This window comes from Drosophila hydei, unplaced genomic scaffold, assembly GCF_003285905.1.
Source record: "Drosophila hydei strain 15085-1641.00,03,60 unplaced genomic scaffold, DhydRS2 tig00000060-arrow-pilon, whole genome shotgun sequence".
Taxonomy (NCBI): Eukaryota; Metazoa; Arthropoda; class Insecta; order Diptera; family Drosophilidae; genus Drosophila; species Drosophila hydei.
In genome coordinates this window covers 1,490,296-1,513,732 of record NW_022045656.1, presented here as the reverse complement: position 1 = coordinate 1,513,732, position 23,437 = coordinate 1,490,296, and the positions used below count along the sequence as shown (strand labels likewise).

At 37.5% G+C, this 23,437-nt stretch overlaps 1 protein-coding gene across 2 annotated transcripts; it reads right to left on the bottom strand.

Annotated features, from left to right (window-relative positions):
• Nucleotides 1–814: 814 nt before the first annotated feature.
• LOC111604343 (phospholipase D2) lies at nt 815–22,563 on the bottom strand. 2 transcript variants are annotated; one of them, XM_023322406.2, is made up of 9 exons: nt 21,826–22,563; nt 7,947–8,508; nt 6,731–7,271; nt 5,270–6,046; nt 3,177–4,477; nt 2,207–2,332; nt 1,799–2,136; nt 1,491–1,735; nt 815–1,262 (listed from the first exon to the last, which is right to left on the bottom strand). In XM_023322406.2, the coding sequence occupies exons 2-9, from the start codon at nt 8,399–8,401 to the stop codon at nt 1,161–1,163; spliced, it is 3,885 nt and encodes a 1,294-aa protein (XP_023178174.2). In that variant the 5' UTR covers nt 8,402–8,508; nt 21,826–22,563; the 3' UTR covers nt 815–1,160. The 2 variants fall into 2 exon arrangements, with proteins under 2 accessions (XP_023178174.2, XP_023178173.2); XM_023322405.2 differs by lacking the exon at nt 21,826–22,563 and adding an exon at nt 17,021–17,353.
• Nucleotides 22,564–23,437: the final 874 nt, after the last annotated feature.

Here is a 23,437-nt window from a genome sequence, read left to right as displayed (position 1 = left end):
GATTTCATACGCGCACACACACGCACAAGCCAAGCCTATGGCAAACAACACGACTGCACCGAGCGAGCAAAGAAAACGCACTGCATTAGCAAATCTAAAATGGCAAATGCAATGCCAAAGACGAAGAAAGAAAAAGAGTAAAGCACTAAATCCCTCAGTACTGAATTGATTCAAGCGAGGTACATTTAACGTTTCCTTTTTTATTGTGATTGGAAAATTTTGGAATTATGATAAGTATTAGAAGACTTTTATTTTGCATACCACCTGATCTTATGCAAATTTTTTTTTTTCATTAATTTATTATATTATATATATTGGGCTGATAAAGTATAAGAGTGATCTATAAAAGTAATAACCAAAACAATAAAAAGAGACTTAAAGAGCATAAAACGTTGTTCGCTCAGAGCGCAAAATAGAAATAAGTGAATTCTGTATATGGGGTTAATTAACAGGGCCTCTGCGCTATTAAGAATGTTAACGTAACAGAACTCCGATTGAACAACACTGTTAAAATACTTCGTGAATATTCCCCACGATTGAGCAATACTGAGACTTTTAACAGTGGTATATTACCAGCACTTAACATTTTGATGTTAATTCTGTCTCGTAGCAGACAGCCAACAGTTGAGCTGCAGCAACGAGCTCTTGAGAGACGCTTGGCATTTTTGTTTCGAGATCATTTAGTATTTGTTATAGTATTTTTTATGGTATAATTTAGTTACATTTTATTTTAAATAAAAATATAAATCGTAAGGGTTTTTCTAACTTTAAATCACTTTAATGAAGTTTTATTAAAAAAATATATAATTGCGCTTTAGTTTGTCTAGAATACTGTTTTTAAAATTACAAACATTAACCATAAAAAAACTTAATTGTAATAGGGGAACGTTGATGTACCGCAAAATAAATTAACTAGCTGTAAGGCAAATAGACAGACGACTACACAAACAATATAATACGCTATATATAAATATATATGTACAATTCCTTTTTCCTTTGACTTGGCAACAGCAACTCATCAGGTTGAGCACACTTTGGTGGGTTGCATAAATAAAAAACTAACCTAAAAATGCGCATGCGACATTTTGGTGGCAACTGTACTTACAACCAGTTTACATAATTTCCCTAAATTAGATTACGTCTTAAAGACTTTTGGCAGACTATGTCCATACAGAGGTAGGAATGAGGCCCTCCTTGCTGGTCCCGGGCGGCGTTAAAACCTCCTTGTTAAGGAAATCCAGCGGCAGGTTAACCAGATGACCCTAGAAGCATGAATAAAGAACATGAGTAAAGCTGATAGTGGGTAAAGAACGAGAGATAAGCCCTTATAAATATGTTTTACAGTAGGAAAGAATCTGGTAAGTTTCTTCCTTAACCCATTAGGGCTCAGAGTAATCCCACTTAAATTTTTCCAAAAAAATCCATTAGCTTTTCCCTACACCAAAATTTAACTATATAGCGCTCTGGTTAAGTCACGCGTTAAGTCCCACCTGAATTTCCGTGGCCCGCTTGGCGGCCACTTCGGGCTCAGTTTTCGACAGCGGCGGCTCCTCCTGATATTTGCGCAGACTAGCGAAGGTCTTCACGAAATCTGTTGGAATGCATTTGAACACTTCGTCGTAGATCTCCGTATTTCTCGTCGATATACGGCGCCAGGTATTGTGCCAGAATTCATCGCAAACGGGGTCGCTGATGTTCAGATCAGAGCGCGACGAGCCATCCAGATCCAATAGGCCTAGAACAATCGGAAGTCGTTAGGAGTGATCAGAGATTAAAGAAACGCCTCTGGATGACCTACCCAGATGCTCTTTGAACAAGTATTTTCGCAATCTTCCAGCGAAAATGCCACTCGGATACTTTTTGCCATTCATGCGTCCGTCCTCGTACTCCTCATCCATGATAATGGCGGCAATTTCCGAATCGCGCTTGCCGATCATCGAGCGATCGTTGATATTCGCCGAGCCACAAATAACGACGCGATCATCGACGATCAGCAGCTTGGAATGCACATAGATCAGCTCCGTAATCGGCGTATTATTCAGATACGAATGATTGCGGAGACTGTGAAAGGAAATATAATTCTCGGGCTGTGTGATGCCCGCCTCCTGCAGGCGTGTCAAAATTGCAGTGCGACCTCTAAGGGGAGACGAGCAGAGATCAAGAGAGAGAGTTACTATCGATATATAACCTGCTCTGCCTTACGAACCTGGAGATGGATGCATAGTTCCAGTGGGTTATAGCACGCACTGCGATGCCCGTATTGCCGCCCACATCGCCCTCAAAGCCTGGCAATAAGGGCATTATCACATAGACACGAAAACGTTTGCGTTCCCTGAAAAATATTAGCATAGATCAATTTACTTAGTAGTAGTCGTAGTGTATCCAAGATGTCTTTATTAAAGATCAATTGATCTGTTGTAGACCTTTTAGATCATACACTTTCAATACCAATGCTTTAATAGATGTAAGATCCTTTGTAGGAAGGATAAATCAGTGATCTATAAGTGTTACAGATCCTACAGATCCTAAAGATAGATAGATCATACACTTTCAATAGATGTAAGATCTTTTGAAAGAAGGATCCACTAGACGATCAGCTATAAATGTTATAGATCATACAAATCCTTTTGAGGAAGGATCCACTAGACGATCGTATAAAACGATCAGCTATAACTTTTATAGATCATACAGATCTTACAGATAGATCATACACTTTCAATATTAATGATTTAACAGATGTAAGATCCTATGTAGGAAGGATCCACTAGACGTTCGTATAACGAAATCAGCTATAAATGCTTTACATTCTACAAATCCTATAGATAGTTAGATAATACACTTTCAATAGATGTAAGATCCTTTGTAGGACGGATGCCCTAGATGATCAGCTATAAGTTCTATTGATCATACAGATCCTACAGATACATTACTATAAGTTCAATAGATCCTTTGTAGTAATCAGCTATAACTTTTATAGAACCTACAGATCTTTTGTACGAAGGATCCACTAGACGATCCTACAAAGTGTTATATATCCTAGTAATTAGTAGATGTATCAGCTATAAATGCTTTAGATCATAAAAATCCTTTGGAGAAAGGATCCACTAGACGATCGGATAAGGCAATCACCTATAACTTTTATAGATCCTACAGATCCTATAGATTAACAAACTCACTTGTGGGCACGAACGATGCGTTTGAAGAGTGTTTCTCCGATCTGGTTTCTTACATTGAAGGTTCCCGAGACGCCCAAGCCCAGCTGCATGGTGATAAAGAACTGATTCTCTATGTAGACGTAGTGCTGGGCTTTGGTAATTGTCTCGATGTAGGCATCATGTATGCTCTGCTCGACCAGATCCGGTTCGATGAAGCCGCAGCTCCAGGCCGAGGCGCTGCGCAGCAGCTGGCAGGTGACTTGCTGCTGTCGCCGCTGCTGCTGCTGCTGCAGCTGCGGATTGAGTCGTATCTGATGATAGCTTTTGGGCATCAGATAGGGAAAGCGCACATTATCGCGCAGCTTCTCCAGCTTCATGGCATTCCAGCGCTGTATGAAGTGACGGGCCACATCCCGAGCGGAGGCGCCGACCACACAGAGGCCCACATCATGCCAGGGCATGCGCGGCGTGGTGGTGCGGTCGATGATGTCCACAAAGGGCGCATTCAGATTCATCCAATCCTTGAGTATAAAATTAGAGTAGTCCTTGCCGAACCAATACTTCGCCTGGCCATAAAACTCGCTGAGTAGCTGTGTGCTGCCCCCAGCGCCAGCTGCAGCTCCACCTCCAGCCTTAGCTGCTGCTGCCATTGCTGAGCTGGAAGTTTGTGCCTGATCCTCTTTGCTGATGGCTGTTTCATCGGTTTCTATGCAATAGACGCCAGCTGCAGCTGGTTCCAGCTCCGTCTCTGTGCTCTCCGTCACTTCGCTTGTGGTCAGTCGCTGCATGAAGTCCTTGCCCTTGCGTGCGCCCTTCATAGCATTGTTCTTCAAGCGATCCAGCATATTCTTACGCTCCATCTCGGGCGTATTCAGCTTCATGCCCTCTAGCGCCGTGCACTCCAGTGCCGCCTCGCTGGAGGCTGCCGAAAGCATGTCTGGAATGAGCAGCCGATCCCCCGGCTTAAGCACTCGCAGCTCCATGTCCGGCAAGTTGGGCTCTTCGTCAGCGGGTTGGCTTGGGGCTGGCTCCTTGGCTCCTGCCGTCTCGTAATGCGCATTGCGCGAGGATTTGCGCGAGCCGAAGGCTGAGTCCTCATCATCCCTGTTGAAGTATCCGCTGGGCGTGCGTCGCGTACTGCCCGAAACGGAGCCCGTGGAAATGCTACCCAAGTCCGTCAGCCGATGTGAACGATCGTCCCAGCGACCATAGCACAGATCTATGCCGCCTATAAACGCATACGTCTGATCTATCACAACTATCTTCTCGTGGTGCGCCCACAGCAGAATGCCGCCACGTGCGTGATCCGGATGACGCATGACCTGAAAGCAGAATGATATGAATATGAATATGACATGATCCATGAACCACGATCTGGAACTTAAGAAACATCTTTGTAAATGGTCTTTCAAGTGACCCCTCTATACTCAGCTGTCAGCGAGCACAACACGTGGAATGTCTGTCAAAAATTTCCTCATTTCGTAAATTTATTTTTGAATACTAGATCGAATAATTTTGAATACTAGAAATCGTCTACAGTCAATATTAAAATTCATTTTGGTAGCTGCCAACGTCTAGCCAATATACTCAAATATAAGTTCAACAAGTAAGAGAACCCGGGAGCGTAGCCGTCTAGGAACTACCTTAAACCCCTTTATATACTGCTTAGCTTGTATCTAGTCTAAACTTATTAAAATATTCGAGCTCGCTCTTCCACATTCAAATAAAATTCAGAATAGAGCAGAAAAAGTGGAAACCCCGATATCAGGACATCACGACTCGAACTAACATCCCATCGATAACAACATAAAACTAAATACAAAATTGTGAGAAGCTAGTTCAAAAGACGTGCGAGATACAATTTTATAACTGCTTTCGATCATGTTTATAATCGATAACAATAAAAAGTGAAAAGTTATCGATTATTTAAAACAAACTTGTTAAGAGCGTGCTATGCTGAGGCTGTACCTTGCCAGACTTGACAGGGCCAAATTGACTTAGTTCATCTAGTTCCATTTATAAATGCTAATAGTTCTTAAGCCCATTGGCAATAACTGTAATATGTAGCTAATGTTCCCTTCTCTGCTTGACAGCACTAAGTCCATATGCCGTACCTTAATATTCTCATGCTTGGCCAGCGTGGACTTGCTGTAGTAGCTGTTGATGCCGAGTGCCATTTCGACTTCCTTGTAGAGCAGCACGAATACCCGCACACCCTGCTTGGCCTTGCGCAGCAGAATCTTGTCCAAGCGCCAATAGTCGCCATCCAGGGCGGGTCGCTTCATATAGATCTCGGGGCTGAGCCACCAGTCGGCGATGTATATCTCCTCAGTGGCGGCCTCTAGCCCATCTGCCACGGCGGCCATATACTGAGCGCCATCCACATACCAGACAGCTTGGGTATTCGCACGCATGGGGGCGTAGGACATGTGCGGATTGGGGCAGGTGAAGTCGCGGGCATAGCTGTGGGCCGTGTTCTTGAGGTACTGCATCCACTCTTTGCACTTGCGCCGTGTCCAGCACTTGAGCACAATGTGGCGGCTGTTCGTGAGCACCTGCAAGCCTTTGCGCATGCCCGTTTGGTAGATGCCCGTGGAGACATCGAAGCCCTGATCGAACAGGATGACAGCACGTATGCTACCGTCTGTGGGCCGGACGTAGCCGAAGCACGTCTCCTTCACAAAGAACCAGCGGCTGCGCCAAGTGCCGCAGACCACATCCGAGCAGAAGTAGTTGCACCTCACGCAGCAATTGCGCTGAAAGCAGCCGAAGAAATTGCAGCCCGCCTGGCCCGGCCTTGTCGAGCCCGTTCTCTTCAGTATGACGCCCTCCTTGCCCTTGATGCCCAGCCCGGTGACGAATGACACATTGGATACCTCCACAAAGTTTAGCTGCAAGAGAATGTCAGTAAGATTAGTCTGAAGTTGTCTTTGATACAAATACTTTTAGCTAATACCTAAGCCAGGTCAAGGACCTCACATAAGTCCTGCTGCTCACAACCTTACCTAACGTTGCATATACTTTACCTTATGATGCTAATATATCCCAGCCCAGCTGGACTTTAAGCATTTTTCCATTCATTTACAACGAGATCTGAGTCTAAGACCTTTGCCTCATCTATTTCAATGGAACTGGAACTCAATCACAGTCTCTTTGAAGTCCTCATAGAGTGTTTTCTAACATCCGACAGCTGTTCTAATGTAGCTAACTCCTAGCTTGCTCAACCTAACCATGCTTAATATCTTAGAGCAGCGCAATTAAATATTTTTATAATCAATCACGAACTGAAAGAGTTTATTGTCCATCTGTCCGTATGACTGCAAATCATATCGCCACTATTAAAGCTAGAGGCTTGAAATTAGTCATATAAACTCGTGGTTTCCCTCGTCTGATAAGCTGTTAAGATTTTCCCGATACGCACACTAAGGGTAAGTGCAGTATGTCAGAACCTGTATTAGATAAAGTGCTAGATCAAGAAGCCCCAACTAAACAGCTGTAGATAGTGTATCTACGGCCACTGAGCGCGTGGAGCTGGCAGTCCGACTGCAGCGCATTGTCATTCTCAGTCCACTCACCGTCTCATGATGGTATCGATATAAACTAATGTTAAGTAAATTATACAGATAGTCCTCCAGCTGCTTGATCCGCACCGGAAGATGTTCGACTGTGATCAAGCTTTCCGGACGATTCGGAAAACGCGGAAGTTTCCTTTTCTTTTTCTTGTGCTTTGTCCTCTGACTGCGCCGCGGCGTGAGGCTTGACAGAATCGAGCTGTGGCTGGGACTGACGATGGTGGCCACGATGCCGGCGCCATCGCCACGGCTATTATTATTGAGGTTGTTGTTGTTATTGTTAGTGCGATTTTCACTATTGCCAATCGGGGTGCTGGTGTGCTTGACTTTGGTATGGGCGGGCAGATCCTTTAGAGTAGACTCATCAGCCATTTGACTCGCAACGGCCTTCAACGTGGTGCGCTTCTCCTTATGCGCTCGACTCGGAAATGGTATATTTAACGAGGTGCGGAAGAAGCTCAGTTGTTGATGTAGAGAATTGAAGTGCTTATAGCGTCTCTTAATGGTCCACTTGAAAGGGCCATGGGTGAGTTCGATGGTGTATCTGTAGAGGAGACATGACAAAAGCTTGCATCAATCATTAAGCTTTTCAATCAGCTAGTAAAATAGCTGGCCAATCAATCTGTCAGATAATCAATCGGTCAAACGGTCAGCTAGTCAGTCAGTCAATTAGTGAGTCAATCAGTCAATCAGTCAATCAATGAGTCAGTCAATCAGTTAGCTTGTCACTCAGTCAGTTGGTTAGTCAATCAGTCAGTCAATCAATCATACAATCAGTCAATCAGTCAGTCAATCAGTCAATTAGTCAATCAAACAATCAGTCGATCAGTCAATCAGTCAATCAGTCAGTCAAACAGTCAGTCAATCAGTCAGTCCAGCTGTCAGTCAATCAGCATTCAATCAGTCAGTCAATCAGTCAGTCAGTCAATCAGTTAATCTGTCAGTCAATCAGTTAGTCAATCAGTCAATTAATCAGTCAATCAGTCAGTTAGACAGTAATTCACACTGCCAATCAATCAGGCTTTCAGTCAGTTATCCGACTGTCCAACCGTTCAACTGCTCAAGCAACCGATCCATTAGTAATCATACAAAAAAAGCTTTAGGCAATCATTGAATCAGTCACAGAATGAAGTTTAATTGGTCCCAAAATGCGAGGAATCAGTCAGTCAATCAGTTGAGCTGTTCTGTTTATCGGTCAGTCATCAAGCGACACACTTACAAGTTGGGATTAAGTAGATGAGTCGTCACGCTACGCTCCGTGTTCACGATTCTCACATGAATCTCGCGACCCGGTATGAAGACCTTGCGCTGAAACGAGTTGAACTTCACGCTGGTCCCATAGATGCTGATGAAGGGTATCTCCTGGCGTAGGAGCACGCTATTCTCGTCGTCAAATTCCTCATCATCGTCGTCAGTCTCCTTGCGCTCCACCAGCACCGGCTTATCGCCCACGGTCGATAGGATCGTCACGGAATCGGGAAACGCCAGCGTCTCGTCATATTCCGAATCCACGATCGAGAACTGAAACTCGGGCAGGCAGCGACTATGATGCGCCTGCTCATCACTCTCGTCTATGGCATCGTCGGCACAGTCCTTGAACACATCATCGCCGTCGTCCCCCTCGCATTGGTCTGTATAGGGCGGCAATGCCCTACTGCTTCTAGCATCATTCATGGCCTCGTATTGTGCGAAACGCAAGGAACTATCTAAATCATCATAGCCACGATTGATATAGCCAGCATACTGACTGGGTCTATACGCACTATCCTCAGGATATTCAACTGCAACAGAAGCAAAGAAACAAGACAGAAAAATATTAAAAGATATTATTTAAAACATTGAACAAAATTAGCTAACTAAATTTAGCTCTAGTAAAATGACAACGAAGTTCTTAAGATACAGCATAGATAAGCGCACAAGACTATTTTAATATGATAAAACTTATATTAAAATTGCACTTAGAGAGGGAAGCTCTAACTGTATACGAAACTTCTATCTGCAATGTATATATATTTCGATAGATCAATAGTAATTTATAGTTCATATCAACATTAATTTAGTTGCTCAATTTTAAGTTTATAAATCGAAAATTGTGCAAGAAACAGTTTCACACAAATAGATATACCCGCTATATCTGTTTGATTTTGAGTTTTGAGTGCACTAATAGCCTTTCTGATTTGCCGCGCCCATATTGGGCGTAGCTGCAAAGTCTTAACTGCTTATCAGACGAGGGTAACCCCGATATGACAACACATGACAACATTCAAGTTTCTAACATATTTAGCGGCAAGCTGATTAGCGTTAGCCAGACCGACATAGCTCAAAACCAATATACTCTTTTACTTCTTTAACCAAACATTAAGTGAGCGTCTTGTTAGCTTGTCATATAATGACAAGAAACATCCAAAAAATGAATGAATGAATTAACTTCAGCAGAGATTGAGATTTAGTTTGAGAGGGAGCTTGCCAGATCCTTTATATATTTATATTTATATACAAAATTGATATGAAAAGCTTTAACTTGGCTGATTGCGCCACGACTAGTGAACTTGGTAACATCAATCGTGACACAGAAACATCAATCGCTGATTGCGCTACGCTGTGACAACTGCTTTAGGCTCTTTTGCAAGGTGCGACCGTGTGGGCAGCTCCTTCGGAGCAGCTTATCAAAGTATGATGTGATATGGCATTCTGATGCAAGATGTAAAGTGTGCGTATTTTTACAAGCTAGCCGGCCCACTTACTGACGTAGTCGACCTCATGTACATATTTGCGTGTTATCTTTTATTTACACGCATAGTTTTTGTGTCTGCGCACTTTAATTAGCTAAATTCAGTTTGTTGTTTCAACTAAATGTGTTCACTTGAGGCATGAGCTCCGAGCGTATCTGCTCGACTCTATCTACCCGTCAAATGTTGCAGTTGATAGCGCTAAATGAGCTGTGCAGAAGTTCTCTTTGACGAGGGCTTACGTTTCATACTGGAATCTAGTTCAATTTAATAATACTTATAAATAGTTAAGTATGCGGCCGATTACAGCCTAAACGAGAGATGGCTCAATTATACTCATAGATAACAAGTATGGGTAGAGACTGCTCGACTAGCAGATACCCTGTACCTTAAGTAGAGGTGCACTTTGAATTCATTGTTCGCCTCTTTATGGACTGCAGATGGACTTTACTTTGCTAACTTAACTTGATTGATTAACTTTTCTTCTAGAGGGACTAAAGCACAAGTCACTATTATTTGCAATATGAAATTGGTGGAAGTAGTGAGTGGGTGAAAAAAATGCTGTTATCAAAGAAAAGGTTTAACTCGTACTGCGTATGATATACACGAGTATAATTTATTAATTTAAAGTCTCTAGCTTTTGCGTCTCAGATCGCTGAGTTCATCTGGGCAGTTGCAAATAAATCAAAAAAATTTGACAAAATTTACAAATATTCCAATAGAATATGTAAATCATATGCTGAAAGTTTTATAGAAATCCGTTAAGTAACTCAGAAGTTTTTCCAGTTGGCAGAAGCACCTGGCAAGCAGCGCCAAGCGCCAAGCCCCAAGACGTGTGCACATACATTCAAATGGGTACATTCTTGTCTATTCAAATAGCTAGCTGCTAATGTAGTTTTCCCTTATCAGTGAGTTCACTTTTAATTTTTTACATTTATTTTACAAACATTTTACAGACACCAGCAAAGGAATCTATTTGACAACGCAGCTCAGACGGCGTTCAGGGTATCTGCTAGTCGGCCACCTGCGACTGGAGCTTTCTTATTTGTTTTCTTTTGAATATAACTTTTATTTCTTCGTAAACATTTGATTTTTTTTATAATACAGTTATACAACTTGGACAGTAATAGATTATGTGCCAACCAAAAGCCGACGAAGCTTTTTATTAAAACTTTTCCTTTCGCAAAGTTGAATTCTATGCTAAGGTCTAAAATTTGAAACACGTATCAGGGCCTGTGGCAGTGAGTTTTATCATAGAACTACAAAATTCAAGGTCTATTTGCGGCCCGCATATGGCAAGCGCTGAAAAGTGCTTTCAAGCTGATAAGGCCCGGTCTCTTGATAAGAACGAACTCAGACCATAAGAAATACTTCATTTTGATCAAAAAGAAATCCAACGTATCGACATTCCGCGACTTTTCAAAGAGTACAAATTTTTCGTGTTCAAAGTATATTACGATTCATATAATATACATTTATATTTATATATATATATATATATGTATTTGCTACATAAAGTATTACAGTCTGACCAAACCCAAAAAACAAATCAAATCAAATATAAATCACAATAAATAGAAAATTCAGTTTATCGCTAAGGTTTATATGGTTGATAAGGTCTCTATAGCTGTCTCTTTGCTCAGACTCTATTATTTCATGTAACATAGTTATAAAACACATAGATATAAAACATAGAGCAAACTTAGCATTAGACACTAATCAGAGCATTCGACTTCGCTATGATATATAGAGTTTATATATATATATATATATATATATATATATATATATAATTTGATAGATAACATAGATAAAAGTTAATGAATATATGGGGGCGCTACTAGTGTGTAGCCCTGAGTTCTATTAGTTTAACTGATAAAAAAACCGATAGCATCGAAAAGAATATGGTAAACTTTTAGTTATTTATAGGTCAGATGAAAGGTAGATCGCATTAGAGAAAAATTAGAAGGAAAATTGCTTATAAATAGATAAAAATATTTAAAAACAATTGAGAATGTTGCAGTCGTGCGACTGCCTAAAGCTCGTTCAGGGTCAGAAATCAGTTGAATACTTTTTAGAAAATCTCAAAAAGCAGTCTGCAGTAACTAAACTGACAAGTTCTGGGGCTCAGCTCCAAAAATGTTGACGGATATAATTTTTTTGTGAACTTGGAATTTCTATCTATGAAACCGAAAAGCTATCAATTCTCCCGATTTTAAGTGATCAAAGCGAGTGCATTATTCCAAATGTGATATATATTCGAAATGGCTTTCGTTCATAGGGACAATGAGTCGAATCACTGTTGACTAAATCTGCAGATAGAGCTAAAAATTCCGCCCATAAAAATCTCTTTTTGAAAAGACTTCAATTTCTTTCAATTCTTTTAATTACACTCGTTCAAAAAGTAAGCTTCTTTATACATTGGTTGTATTTGCTAGTGAACTTCAATACAGAGAATTTCGTAAAGTTTGGAGCATCCAAAATATAACAAAAATCGAAATTTAATAAAATATATTCATGAAACTACATGCGGAACTTGAAGAGTCAAACTTTAAAGATATATAATATATAATTCAATGGCTGAATTTCGGGAATATTTTTTTAAATTAACTTGATCTGCGCGTGTTACATAGGAATCCACAAAAAACATTCACGTTTATAGCTCATATAGGTGCTCAGGAGAACGCGTTTATACGGACGGACAGATGGATAGCGCTAGATCTGCTCAGCTCGACGTCTTGATCAAGAATACATATATTTTGCGGGGTTGCCAGACCTCCTTCTGCCTGTTATACTCAGATTTCCCATACAGCAGATATGAATATATATCTACGCCTGAAGGATTTGGGATCGAAGATGCAGGCTGCAGCTGTATCTTGCACAGCTTTTGAGCTAGAAACTCTAAGCCTAGATAAATGATTAATTAATTATACTGAATAATTATACTTAACTATACTGATATATATGCTTCTTGGAGACGTGGAAAATCGGAAAAGGCTACATTTAGCTAACTGTTTTTGAGCTGGGAACGTGAAACATATTATGCAGTCGCGCCCACCCAATTGCACCATTCTTACTTGTTTACCGTTAGATTTGCTAGTCATACAAGTTCAAGTAAAGCCCATATAATAAAAGCTTATCTTGATAAACACTTTTTAAGGGTGCCAATGCAATATTAGTCATATGATTTGCGACACAAATATCTTATCTGCCCAAAAGTAACGAAGGAGGTGTCTAGCTGCAAATAGGCGATTGTTTTATTATATGACAACATTTACACACACGTACTTAAAAATATTTACCCTGAACCTGAACCTGAACGACTAGAGCACTATTAATATTTGCTAATTATGATTTTTATCGATAACAATGAAATGGAATGAGTTATCGAAAAGACAGAAGATATACAGAAGATGTACTGCGTATGGTCTACCCAAAATTTCAGCTTCTAGCTGACGTGTTTTACGAGATCGCATCGATGGAGCAGCTGAATAATATCACAATAATCGAATCTACATTTTTGTCCTTTGCCGTTCGATGCGGGCTATAAAAAAAGATTTAAAAAATATAGTAGAATTTATAGAAGGCACTAAGCGAACATATTCGATTTACCATGGCCCTATTCTTAGAGGATCTATACAGGCTTATTAATAGCAAGATACATTTTTACCCAATACCTAGATTACCCAAGCGAACATATGTTCCGAATTTCAGGTCTCTAGAACTTAGCCAGTAGCGTTTCTGTAGTATAAAGTAGTATATAGTATATAGTAGTAAATATTACAATTTATTTACAATTAATTATTTCAAGCCTTAAGCTTTAATAGAGGTTAAATGGTTTGCGCTCACAAAGCCAATATACTCGTTTTACTTCGTAAATGAGCAAGAAAATTCTGCATCGAAAGAAAAAAAAGTGTTTTATCAGCTAAGATAAGAACGAGAAGCAAACAATTTGCTGCTAATGCCTGATTAGAATAAAATTTAAGAGCTAATAATTTTTAAAATTATTTTTATTATCATTCTTATTACTAATTTTATTCTTATTATAATTTTAGAATAAAAATTAAAAGCTAATCATTTTTAAAATTATTTTTATTATTATCATTATTTTTTTTAACTAATTTTATTCTTATTATAATTTTTATTATTATCATTATTATTATAATTTCAATATTTATTATTATTTTTTCTTTGTATTATTATTATTATTATTATTATTATTATTATTATTATTATTATTATTATTATTATCATTATTATTATAATTTCAATGTTTATTATTATTTTTTCTTTGTATTATTATTATTATTATTTTTTTTCTAGTCACCGACGTCACCGACTTTTGGGTGTATTTCTTTTAAACAGATTGTAAAAATACTTGCGGTATTCTATGACTCACGTCTCGAACGCTTTGCCTTAATTTGATTTGAGGTTCTTTGTGTGAACTGATAAAAAGTCTAAAAATATATATATTGGTTGCAGTTAGTAGGTCTTTCAACCCGATTCTCTTGCTACTGCCGAAAGAAATCGAAACTTCCTGTTGCAGCGATTCGCCATTGTTTGAAGTCATAAGCAAATGCTTGTTGTAACGTGGGCTGCATTCACAAGTTTGTGACTTGAACGTTATGAATAATTTGCTAATGGTGCCGTTAGAGTGGCTCTTTTAAATAGCCACGCCCCCTTTCGCAAGGGGAGCGTCTTAAGCAGCACGCAAAGCTTTTTAGGCACGTGAGGCGAAAGCTACGACCGAACTCCAGGGTTATATAATAGAGGTATGTATATAGATATATATAGATAGATAGACCTGTAACATGGGCTGCAAGGCCCCAATGTTTGCTTCGTAAATTGGCGCTGCAAATGGAAAATTGTATAGCGGGTTAGCAAGTCGGAAATTGATATTTGTACAACGAATAGAAATTGGTTGCATTCAGAACTTCAAGCTTAGGTCAAGAAAACAAGCAAGAAAGCTCTAAACGGCAGTGCCCGACTAGGAGATACCCGGAACCATGCCAGATTTCATTTATATTTAATATGTTTTGCTGAACCAAAAACTCTTCAGGCTTCTTCTTATAGTGAATGGCATTAACTATCATGCGAGCTGTGCATCTGACAATATATTCAATTTGCAGCCCTCTAGCCACTAAAATAAAAAAAATGCATTTCCTATAAATTTCAGTAAGTAAAATATAACATAATAAGTTAAGCTTACAGTTGCTAATTTTTTTTCTAAATTTTATATTATTATTTATTTTTGAGTCCTTTTATACAGCACTACTATTTCTTTGAACAGCCGATTTCAAGGCCTATCTCTAAAATCGTGCAAAGCTAATGAATTCCGACCGAAAGTTACGGAATTTTATTTTTAATTCTACTTCTCACATTCTTTTCTAAAAAAAAGAGTGAGCATAGTTTTAATTCCCATCGAAAAACTACCTTTTCAGATGGTTTTTATTTAGGGAAAAGCAGCACTACTATTTTTCTGAGCACTGCTGTATATACAGTCATATATCGAACAACTCATATATACAGGCAGTTCGCCCCAACCCAAAACTTGGCGACTTTAGTAAACAATCAAGTACTAACAGTACTATTCACATCAATTAACTATAAACTCTCGCAATGCAAAAAACAGCGAGAATGCTTAATCAGCATTTCCATCCAGTAACCAATTAAAATCTTTCGATTTGATCACCCACGAAACCCACAACTAGCTATAAATAGCAGCACACGAATATTGTTTCTTTAGTCATAATTTGATTTTCGAGTCAAAATAAAGGTTTGCACTCCTACCTACATAACCGAAGAAATAAATGGAATTTCTGTGTACTCTGAATCCATTAAAAATTGGAAAATGTGTGTAACAGGCAGAAGGAGACATGCCAGACCCCATAAAGCATATATATTCTTGACCTGGACGATAAGCTGAGTCGATCTAGCCTTGTCCGCTTGTCCGTTCCTACTTGAAGTTTGAAATGTATACCCGTGTAAAGCATATGCAGCATCGATAAAAATCGATAATTTGACTTTAATTTAAGCATGACTTAAATATCATTAATGCTGGAGACTTCAATGGGATACAAAGATTTGCTATATTTTTGGTATTTAGGATAACTCCCCCCATGAATGTCATTACGCTCTGAAATGTTGATTAAGAATGTTCATCTAGAACAAAATTTATTCAATAAGGCGTCAACAGCAGAGCGCGTGCTGATTTGTGCTTGCTTGCGTGCATGTGTGTGTGTGTGTGTGTGTGTGAGTGTGTTTGTATGCACGTGTTGCTTGTAATGTATACATGAATCGCAGAATGCTTAGAATATCACGTCTTCGCAGGATTCGAGGTATCTCCTAGTCGAACAGTCTCGACTAGAGTACTCTTGTTTAAATTATAGATTTATGTGTATGAAGATTACATTTATGTAGAAGAAATTCTTTATGTATATTTGTATACAAATTAAATTGTTTAAATATATTTTTATGTTTATTCTTATGTATTTTATATATTTTTGCACATTTAAATAAATAAGCTTGCCTAAAATGTTTTTTGCTTTGCTGGACCCTACATTTATTTATAGCTGTATCGATAACTTTTAAATAGATTTTGTAATACTCTAAATACAAATTGTATATATACATATCTAATGCATTTACATATGTGCAGAAGGAGATGGAGAAAGAGGGAGTAGTCAAAGTAATCAAAGTTGAGCTTGGCTATTAGAAATTTACTTTAGTTTTTTATATTAATTATTATGAATTATGAATAAATTCAAACACTTGTTGTTATGTGCGTATCTCTAGAATCTGAATATGAGCATCAACACACCCACCAAACGGTAACACAAACAGAAATAAGTGCGCGTCTCGGTGCAAAGCGAGTCAAATTCTTTTTCACTTTCTCAAGCAAACCGGCTAAACAAACCGGTCATAAACAGTAAAACAGTTCTAGAAAACGAACAAGAGTCGTTCAAAGCAACGACGAAACTGGTCCAATACTGACGAGGGCAGGTTTAGCATGACGGTGTCACCTGGAACGCTCTCTGTGCAATGATCTAACCATGAGAAACTTCAAAGCACAGCCAACATAAAACCCTGAAATATATAGCCAAAAAACTAATGGACAACATTGAGTGCAATCAGTGCATATCAATTACATATGCTCTCTAACAGCTGGCTGAAACTTGTGCTATATTTCACCATATCTCAACTTGACTATCGAAGATCCTATATTCCAGAGTCCTCATTATAATTGAATCGGCCTTACTCGAAGCTTACTAGTTAATTAAGTTTTTGTTTTATTATTTACTTTTTTCACATTAAGTGCAACAATTACCCATGACAGACCAAGTTCAAGGAACAACAATTAATATTGAAGGCAACACGGCTAGGCAATATGAGATCAAAAGCTTTGCTGCTTGAGAATTACCCATGTTCATGAAAGGGAAAATAACAACAACGTTGTTTGCTCCTAATGAGCGGAGGACATTTAGAGCTTTCACGCGAGAGTGAGTTTCAAGTAGGACATTATCAAGGCATTTCCCTAGGACAGTTTAACAGTTTCAAAATTTACCCATGCTAGCCATCAGCTCTGAAATGCTACGCCGATGACGTTGCACTCGAATAATTTGCACATCAGACGTCAGCGCCGCTGTCCGCTCGTCCTGCAGTTGCTGCGCTTCTGCGTTGGCCGCGCTTGTGACTTTTAGTACATTTGGCTGGGTCATGTTAGACGATGATGCTGCTGTTGTAGTTGTTGTTGTTGCTATGTTTAATTATTTGGTACTTTTGGTACTTTTGGCATATGATATTTGGTGATTTTTCTTGTTGTGGTCGAGGGAAATTCATTTTGTTTTTGTTGTTGCTGTTTGCTTTTCGTTTTTATTTGCAATACGGAAAGTCCGTTCCAGCTGTTGTTGTTGTTGTTCGCATTATAGCAGCTAATTAAACAATAAATACAGATGTATATATCAAGCGTTGCATGAACTTCCAAAAAATTGGCTCAAGGTGACAATACAAAGGGCACACTAAAAATTAATTATTATTCCTTGTAACTAAATTTACAAGTTAATCGGTCACGTTTCCTTTTAGTTTTACCTTAAAATCGACCTCATATTACTATTTAATTATATATAGTTGTTTTAAAGCGATCAATTAAACTTTTTACACAGAGAACACTTTTTGTATTAATAATTAAATACTAATTAGATGTTGAATATTTTATTAAATTTTCATTTATTTTAAGTTAATATTATTTTAATTTTAAATGTTTTTTTATTTAATTTAATTTTTATATATTTTTCGATTTTCTTTTGTACAATTTTCTTAATTATTGAAATCAGATTTTCGCATAAAAAAATAATTTAAACACAATTAGCCTTCAATTATATATATATGTGTATACCCATGCATGTAAGTATCTACACATACGTATATATACATACACACACACAACTATGCATATTTTGTTATAAATAAAAACCGCTTTGCCGCTGATATATACTACATATATATATACAGAGCTCATAAAAGTTTGCACAACAAATTTTTGGCATAAAGGAAATTTGGAAATAGCGTAAAAAAAGTGTAAATGCAAACAGCAACAGCAACAACAGTAACAAGAAAGCGCGCGTATATCGGAATATTTATTCCCATTGTTGTAATTGCAATAGCAATAGCAATTGCAAGGCAAAAGCAAATTCCGTTGCCTTTGATTTTCGATGAATTTCTCGCATATTTGCATCTTTCAGATTAACGCACGCATCAGATGCATACTTCCGTTAAAAATGGCCAAAAAGTCTTATAGTGGGAAATAAACACGTCTGCTGATAATAATTGCCCATTGTTTACTTTTGCCATAGCCAGAGCCAGAGTCAATGACTAACGGAAGTTGCAGCTTTCAAGAAGCCGTTGTTGGAAGCCGCATCGCGAATATTTAGCGCGCAGTGACATTAGCGAAAAAAGGTAACAAAAACAACAAAGAAATGCTGCCACGCTGTTCTCTTTCTGCTTCTTTCTACCTGCGACAACAACAGCCATATAGCCGAACGCCGAATAGCCGTCTACCGAAGATAGCGCGCAGAAAATGAAGACACTTCGCACGCACACACTGACATACAGACACGCACGCACGCACACTGACACAGCGCGTGCCCCGATCAACGATCGATTCAAGTTGCGAACGCGAGCGCGTAGCCAAAACGTTGCATCAACGTTGCCGTCACTTTGTTTAATAATAGTAACTAAACCAGTCGACCGCCGCGTTGGCTAAAGCTTTTAGTGCTCATAGTGGCAAGCCAAGCGGTTAACGTTTTAACCGATTGCAGAGCGCGCACTCTTAACCGCTTAGCAAGTGTCAGCTTGCGCTCTCTTTCTCTCTTTGCCAACGTCCGTTCCACTGTCTCACAATCAGTTATTGGAGTAGCTGGCAAAGAAAAAATAGCAACAAAACGAGCAGCAAATGTAAACAGCTGTTCAGAGCCTTTTAAAAGTGCGAGCAGTGCGGCAACATGTAATATTAGAGTTAATCATAAAGCTTGTTTTTAAGAGCTGCTCATAAGCACACAAGGTCGCAGCTGGAACGAGTTTAACTGTAGTTGTTGCTGTCTGTAAAATGAGCTTTTGCATAAAGCTCAAGCTGTGATCGCTATGGGGAAATTTTATTAAGAGGAAATTTTTATAATTTATCAATTCATATTCAAAGGATTGTAAAAGAGAATATGATTCACATTCAAGTCAATGGCCTCGCTCTTGCTCTTTGTATTTGTATATATGCATATATATATACATATGTGGTTATTGTATCTAATCGGCCAATTTTGGTGTAATCAACACTCGTTATTCACATTTAGGCTACGAAACCAAATTGTTGTCACAAATGAGGCGCGGCAACTAAAGACAAATTCTAATTACATTTCTGATAAGATTATATAAAATAAATAAACAAACACATAATAGTGGGAATATATTAACATGTGTAAGTGTGCCCAGTAAATATCCCACATAGCAGAAAAGCGCGCCAAGTGATTCAAATTCGGATTTAAGCGTGGTGAGACGACATGTCCAAGATGTGGATTTACTGTTTTTTACTAATTTAATACCTGAAATACCTAATCTGAAGCTCGCTTCTTAAAAGAGGTATCAAATCCGATAAAAAATCTTTAGGAGTTCATAATATATTCAGGTAGACTTATTACACTTGTTGGCACTGTGCAAAGTGCAAAGTGGAAATCATATAGACTACATAGAATATATATATATATATATATATATATATATATATATATATATATATATATATATATATATACTTACTCAACGATGGAAAACTCATTGATCAAAATAAATGCTAATTGAATTACAAAAAATTTGCGAAGGAAATATCTATTAAAATTCTTATATCTATTAAAATTTCGAAAAATAAAACATTAATACAAAAAAATTTTCCATGACAACTTTTTAGTCGCAGTTCCGATAAGATCAAATGTCAATTAGACTATTGTTGATAGTTTCTGAATGGAATTAACTTAACCTATTATTGTCTACTATCATATATATCTCGATAGTCAAGTTGATTATTAATAAGCGCACAAAATGTGAGCAGATTCTATAATCAAGAACCTCTCTCGGCTCGCCTTCGGCCTCGCCTCGCAATTCTTACCGCTGAAACCATTTGGGAATTCTATGGTTTCAGCTAGTGCAAAGAGAGGAACAGCTGTTTGTCGGGCACGCTCTCTGCTCACTTATCCATTTCCCATGGGCAATTGTGGCCGATGGCTGAGCTCGGATGCTTCTCAGTTTTGTTCCCTGTGCCCATTAGACGACATCACAATTAAGATATATATATATATATATATATATATATATATAAATTTAAATTAAAGTAATAATACTTTAATTTAAATTAATTTTTAAAATAAATTTATAATTAATTTAAATTAAAAAATTGTTATATATTTATTTATTTATTTATTTATTTATTTATATATATATGAATATATTTATGATTTAATAGCTAAGTTGAGAGTTAGAGAATTTATTGTTGTCTGGAGAATATATCCAAAGGTTTTCAACATTTTATTTAATTCTTACACATATTTCTGTAGTCTATGATTTTAACTTTTTACCTTCTAAAACTGCTTGCATAATGTAATTAACTAAATCAGTTTTAGAATATTCTATTTTGTATTTTCTTACATTTATATTTATAATTCCCCAACATGTTTTTTTTAATTGAAGTATTATTACTTTACATTCCAGTCATGATGGGTCTTTTTTCAATTATACCTTATGTATTACTAAACAAGCTCCAAGCAATGCAATAAAAACAGGTAGAATTGGGGGTTACTGACTGTATAATACTCATTCGCGGTCTAAAATAGTAGCTACGTTGCCAGCTTTAAATTGTTTTGACACGCCCTCACATATATTTGTGTAGAGAGAGAGAATGTCCACAGTAACTTAGTCGTTAAAACTGTAAAATATATAGTTTTAACAGATTTGCCCCACTGCAGTAGACCAATCCTTAGTAGTCCACTGTTAGGAGTAACGCCACAGTCAAATTTTTGGTCTTAGGTATTTAGTATTACCATTTTCCAAAGCAACGTAAAGTTTTAGGTACTTCGATGGAGTATGTTAACCTTAACTCCATAATAGAACTTTTGGAAGAAAAAGATTTCTTTGATATATCCCAGCCCCTTTAGGCGTAGATATTGTTATTGTAGATATTAATGTATATAGTTTTATGGGGTTGTTTCAAGTCTCTAGCAGCAATACTTTTCTAATGGTAAAAGTTTCTTCCAAGTTGCCACGCCCAAATGGGCCTTAATATACTATATCTCTGCGATCTTGGATTGTCAACGTTAGTATTCAAATTTGTCCCAATTTCTAGTCCTTAGCACATTAAAAAATAACAAAATATAGTATAGTGGGCGTATATATTCCAAATTTCAAGGCAAAAACCAATATACTCTTTTCGCCTTATAAATAAGTACCACAAAAGCAGATTTACGATAAGAAAAGTTATTGTAATTGGATAAGTTTAATTTTCTCTTGAATTTACTTAGGCAGAGACTTGTATAATTTAAGTACACTTTTTTGCCATTTGTTTGTTGAAGTAATGAAACACATAGGGTATAAATCTGGTTTATTTGGCGTGTCTGGTTTATATATCTGCTTCAATTGGGCGCTGATCAATACCAAATGAGTCAAATAGTTAAATACACAGATACAACTCTACAATGGGACTATTTACGTGGGAATAGCTAACGGAGCGAAAGGCAGTGAGAGAGAGAGAGGGAGGGGGAGAGAGTGGAGTCTTGTATGCTCTATAGCATAGACTCTACTTAACAGTAAACAAATATTGTGCATAAAACTTACGTTAAAGTTTTAAATGGAAGAATTACTGTAATATCCAGAGAGTGCCAACGGCTGCTGGGTGGCCTTTGAGCTGGTTCGCTTTGCTTTAAGTCAGATTCAATTTAATTCCTTTATGAGCAAGTATCCATGATTCATGCAAATAGCTTTTAATTGTACACACACATACATATATATATGTGTGTATAAGCTATGTGTATGTACATATGTGTACTTCAATTACATGAGAGTCTAGCTCTTTGATGTCGTATTCCTTACGAATTGGCCGCAAGTGCAAATCAATTGGGGCATAACGCCAAAGGCGCCTATTCGGCACGAAAAATCATCTTTTTAATTTCCAAATTGTGATGCCCAATCAACACAGGCACAGTAACATTGACACTCACACATGCACAAACACAAACACGCAGAGAGGAGAGCGAGAGCGTGAGAGAGCGAGACGCACGCGTAGCTGTTGAACTTTCTCAACACCAGTTGAAAACTTGTTGCTGTATATATTTTTTTCTTTTGTTATTTAGCAGAACGCAGTCGCCGCGGCCGCCGCTAGCGTTGCCGTCGAATTTATAACTGACAAACCAAACGTAAGAAAAAAACAAAAACGTGCTGGCAGCAATGGAAAGAGCACTGGAAAGCTAGCCAGAGCAAGCCAGCTGAATGTTCCGCATCTCACAAACTACAAGTACGTCCAGAGCATAGCTTTTGCTCCGCCCGCATTCTGCAATTTTTGATTTTCTTAATCATGTCTGTGGCTTTATAGCTCAAGTATTTTTCACTTAGTGTGCACTTTAATTCAAGCTTTGACATTTCTTATCGTCGCGACGTATTCATTCCAGCGTCACGGCGCATGAGCTTTTCTGGACTGGAAGCGACTGGCGAGAGAACGAGAGCGTAATGGCGATCAAACAGCTGAGCGATGGTCCCGTGCTGCGAAATACTGTGTAAATTGGTTTCACAACAAGTTTGACTACAACAAATTTAGGTTAAAAAACAATAATAAATCAATGAAAAAATATATATAACATTATAATAAAGAAAAAAAATTATAAAAATTAAATAAGTTAAAAAAATGGAATAAAAATAAATAAAAAAAATGAAAAAAATTTTAAATACAATGAAAAACTGATATAAATAATATCAAAGGCTAATATTAAAAAAAGAATATAATATATATAATACAAAAATTATTGAATATTTATCATAATCATTAGTAATTAATTATGAGATTAATATTAAATAAAGAAATTGTTTCATTAATTTTCAAATATATTTACTAATTCAAAAGTATGCAAAATGTATAACACTTAATACCATTATTTAAAATGAAAAAAAAAATTTTTTTTTATATTTAAACCTTAAAGTACATAATAAATTTATTTTCCCCAATGAAATGTTTTAACTTTTGATTTTCCTACTGTTATTTGAGCTTTACGAACCCAAAATTAAGAATTTTCAAGCTATCAAGGAGAAAAAATACTTCCGAAGATTGAGTAACTAATTATTATGTATACTTACTACCTTCTATCTAACCACACCATTATTATATGCATAAGTACTTTATATTAAATATCTATTTGTATCTCATAAAATCTGCGCAATCTTTGAACTTAGATATTTA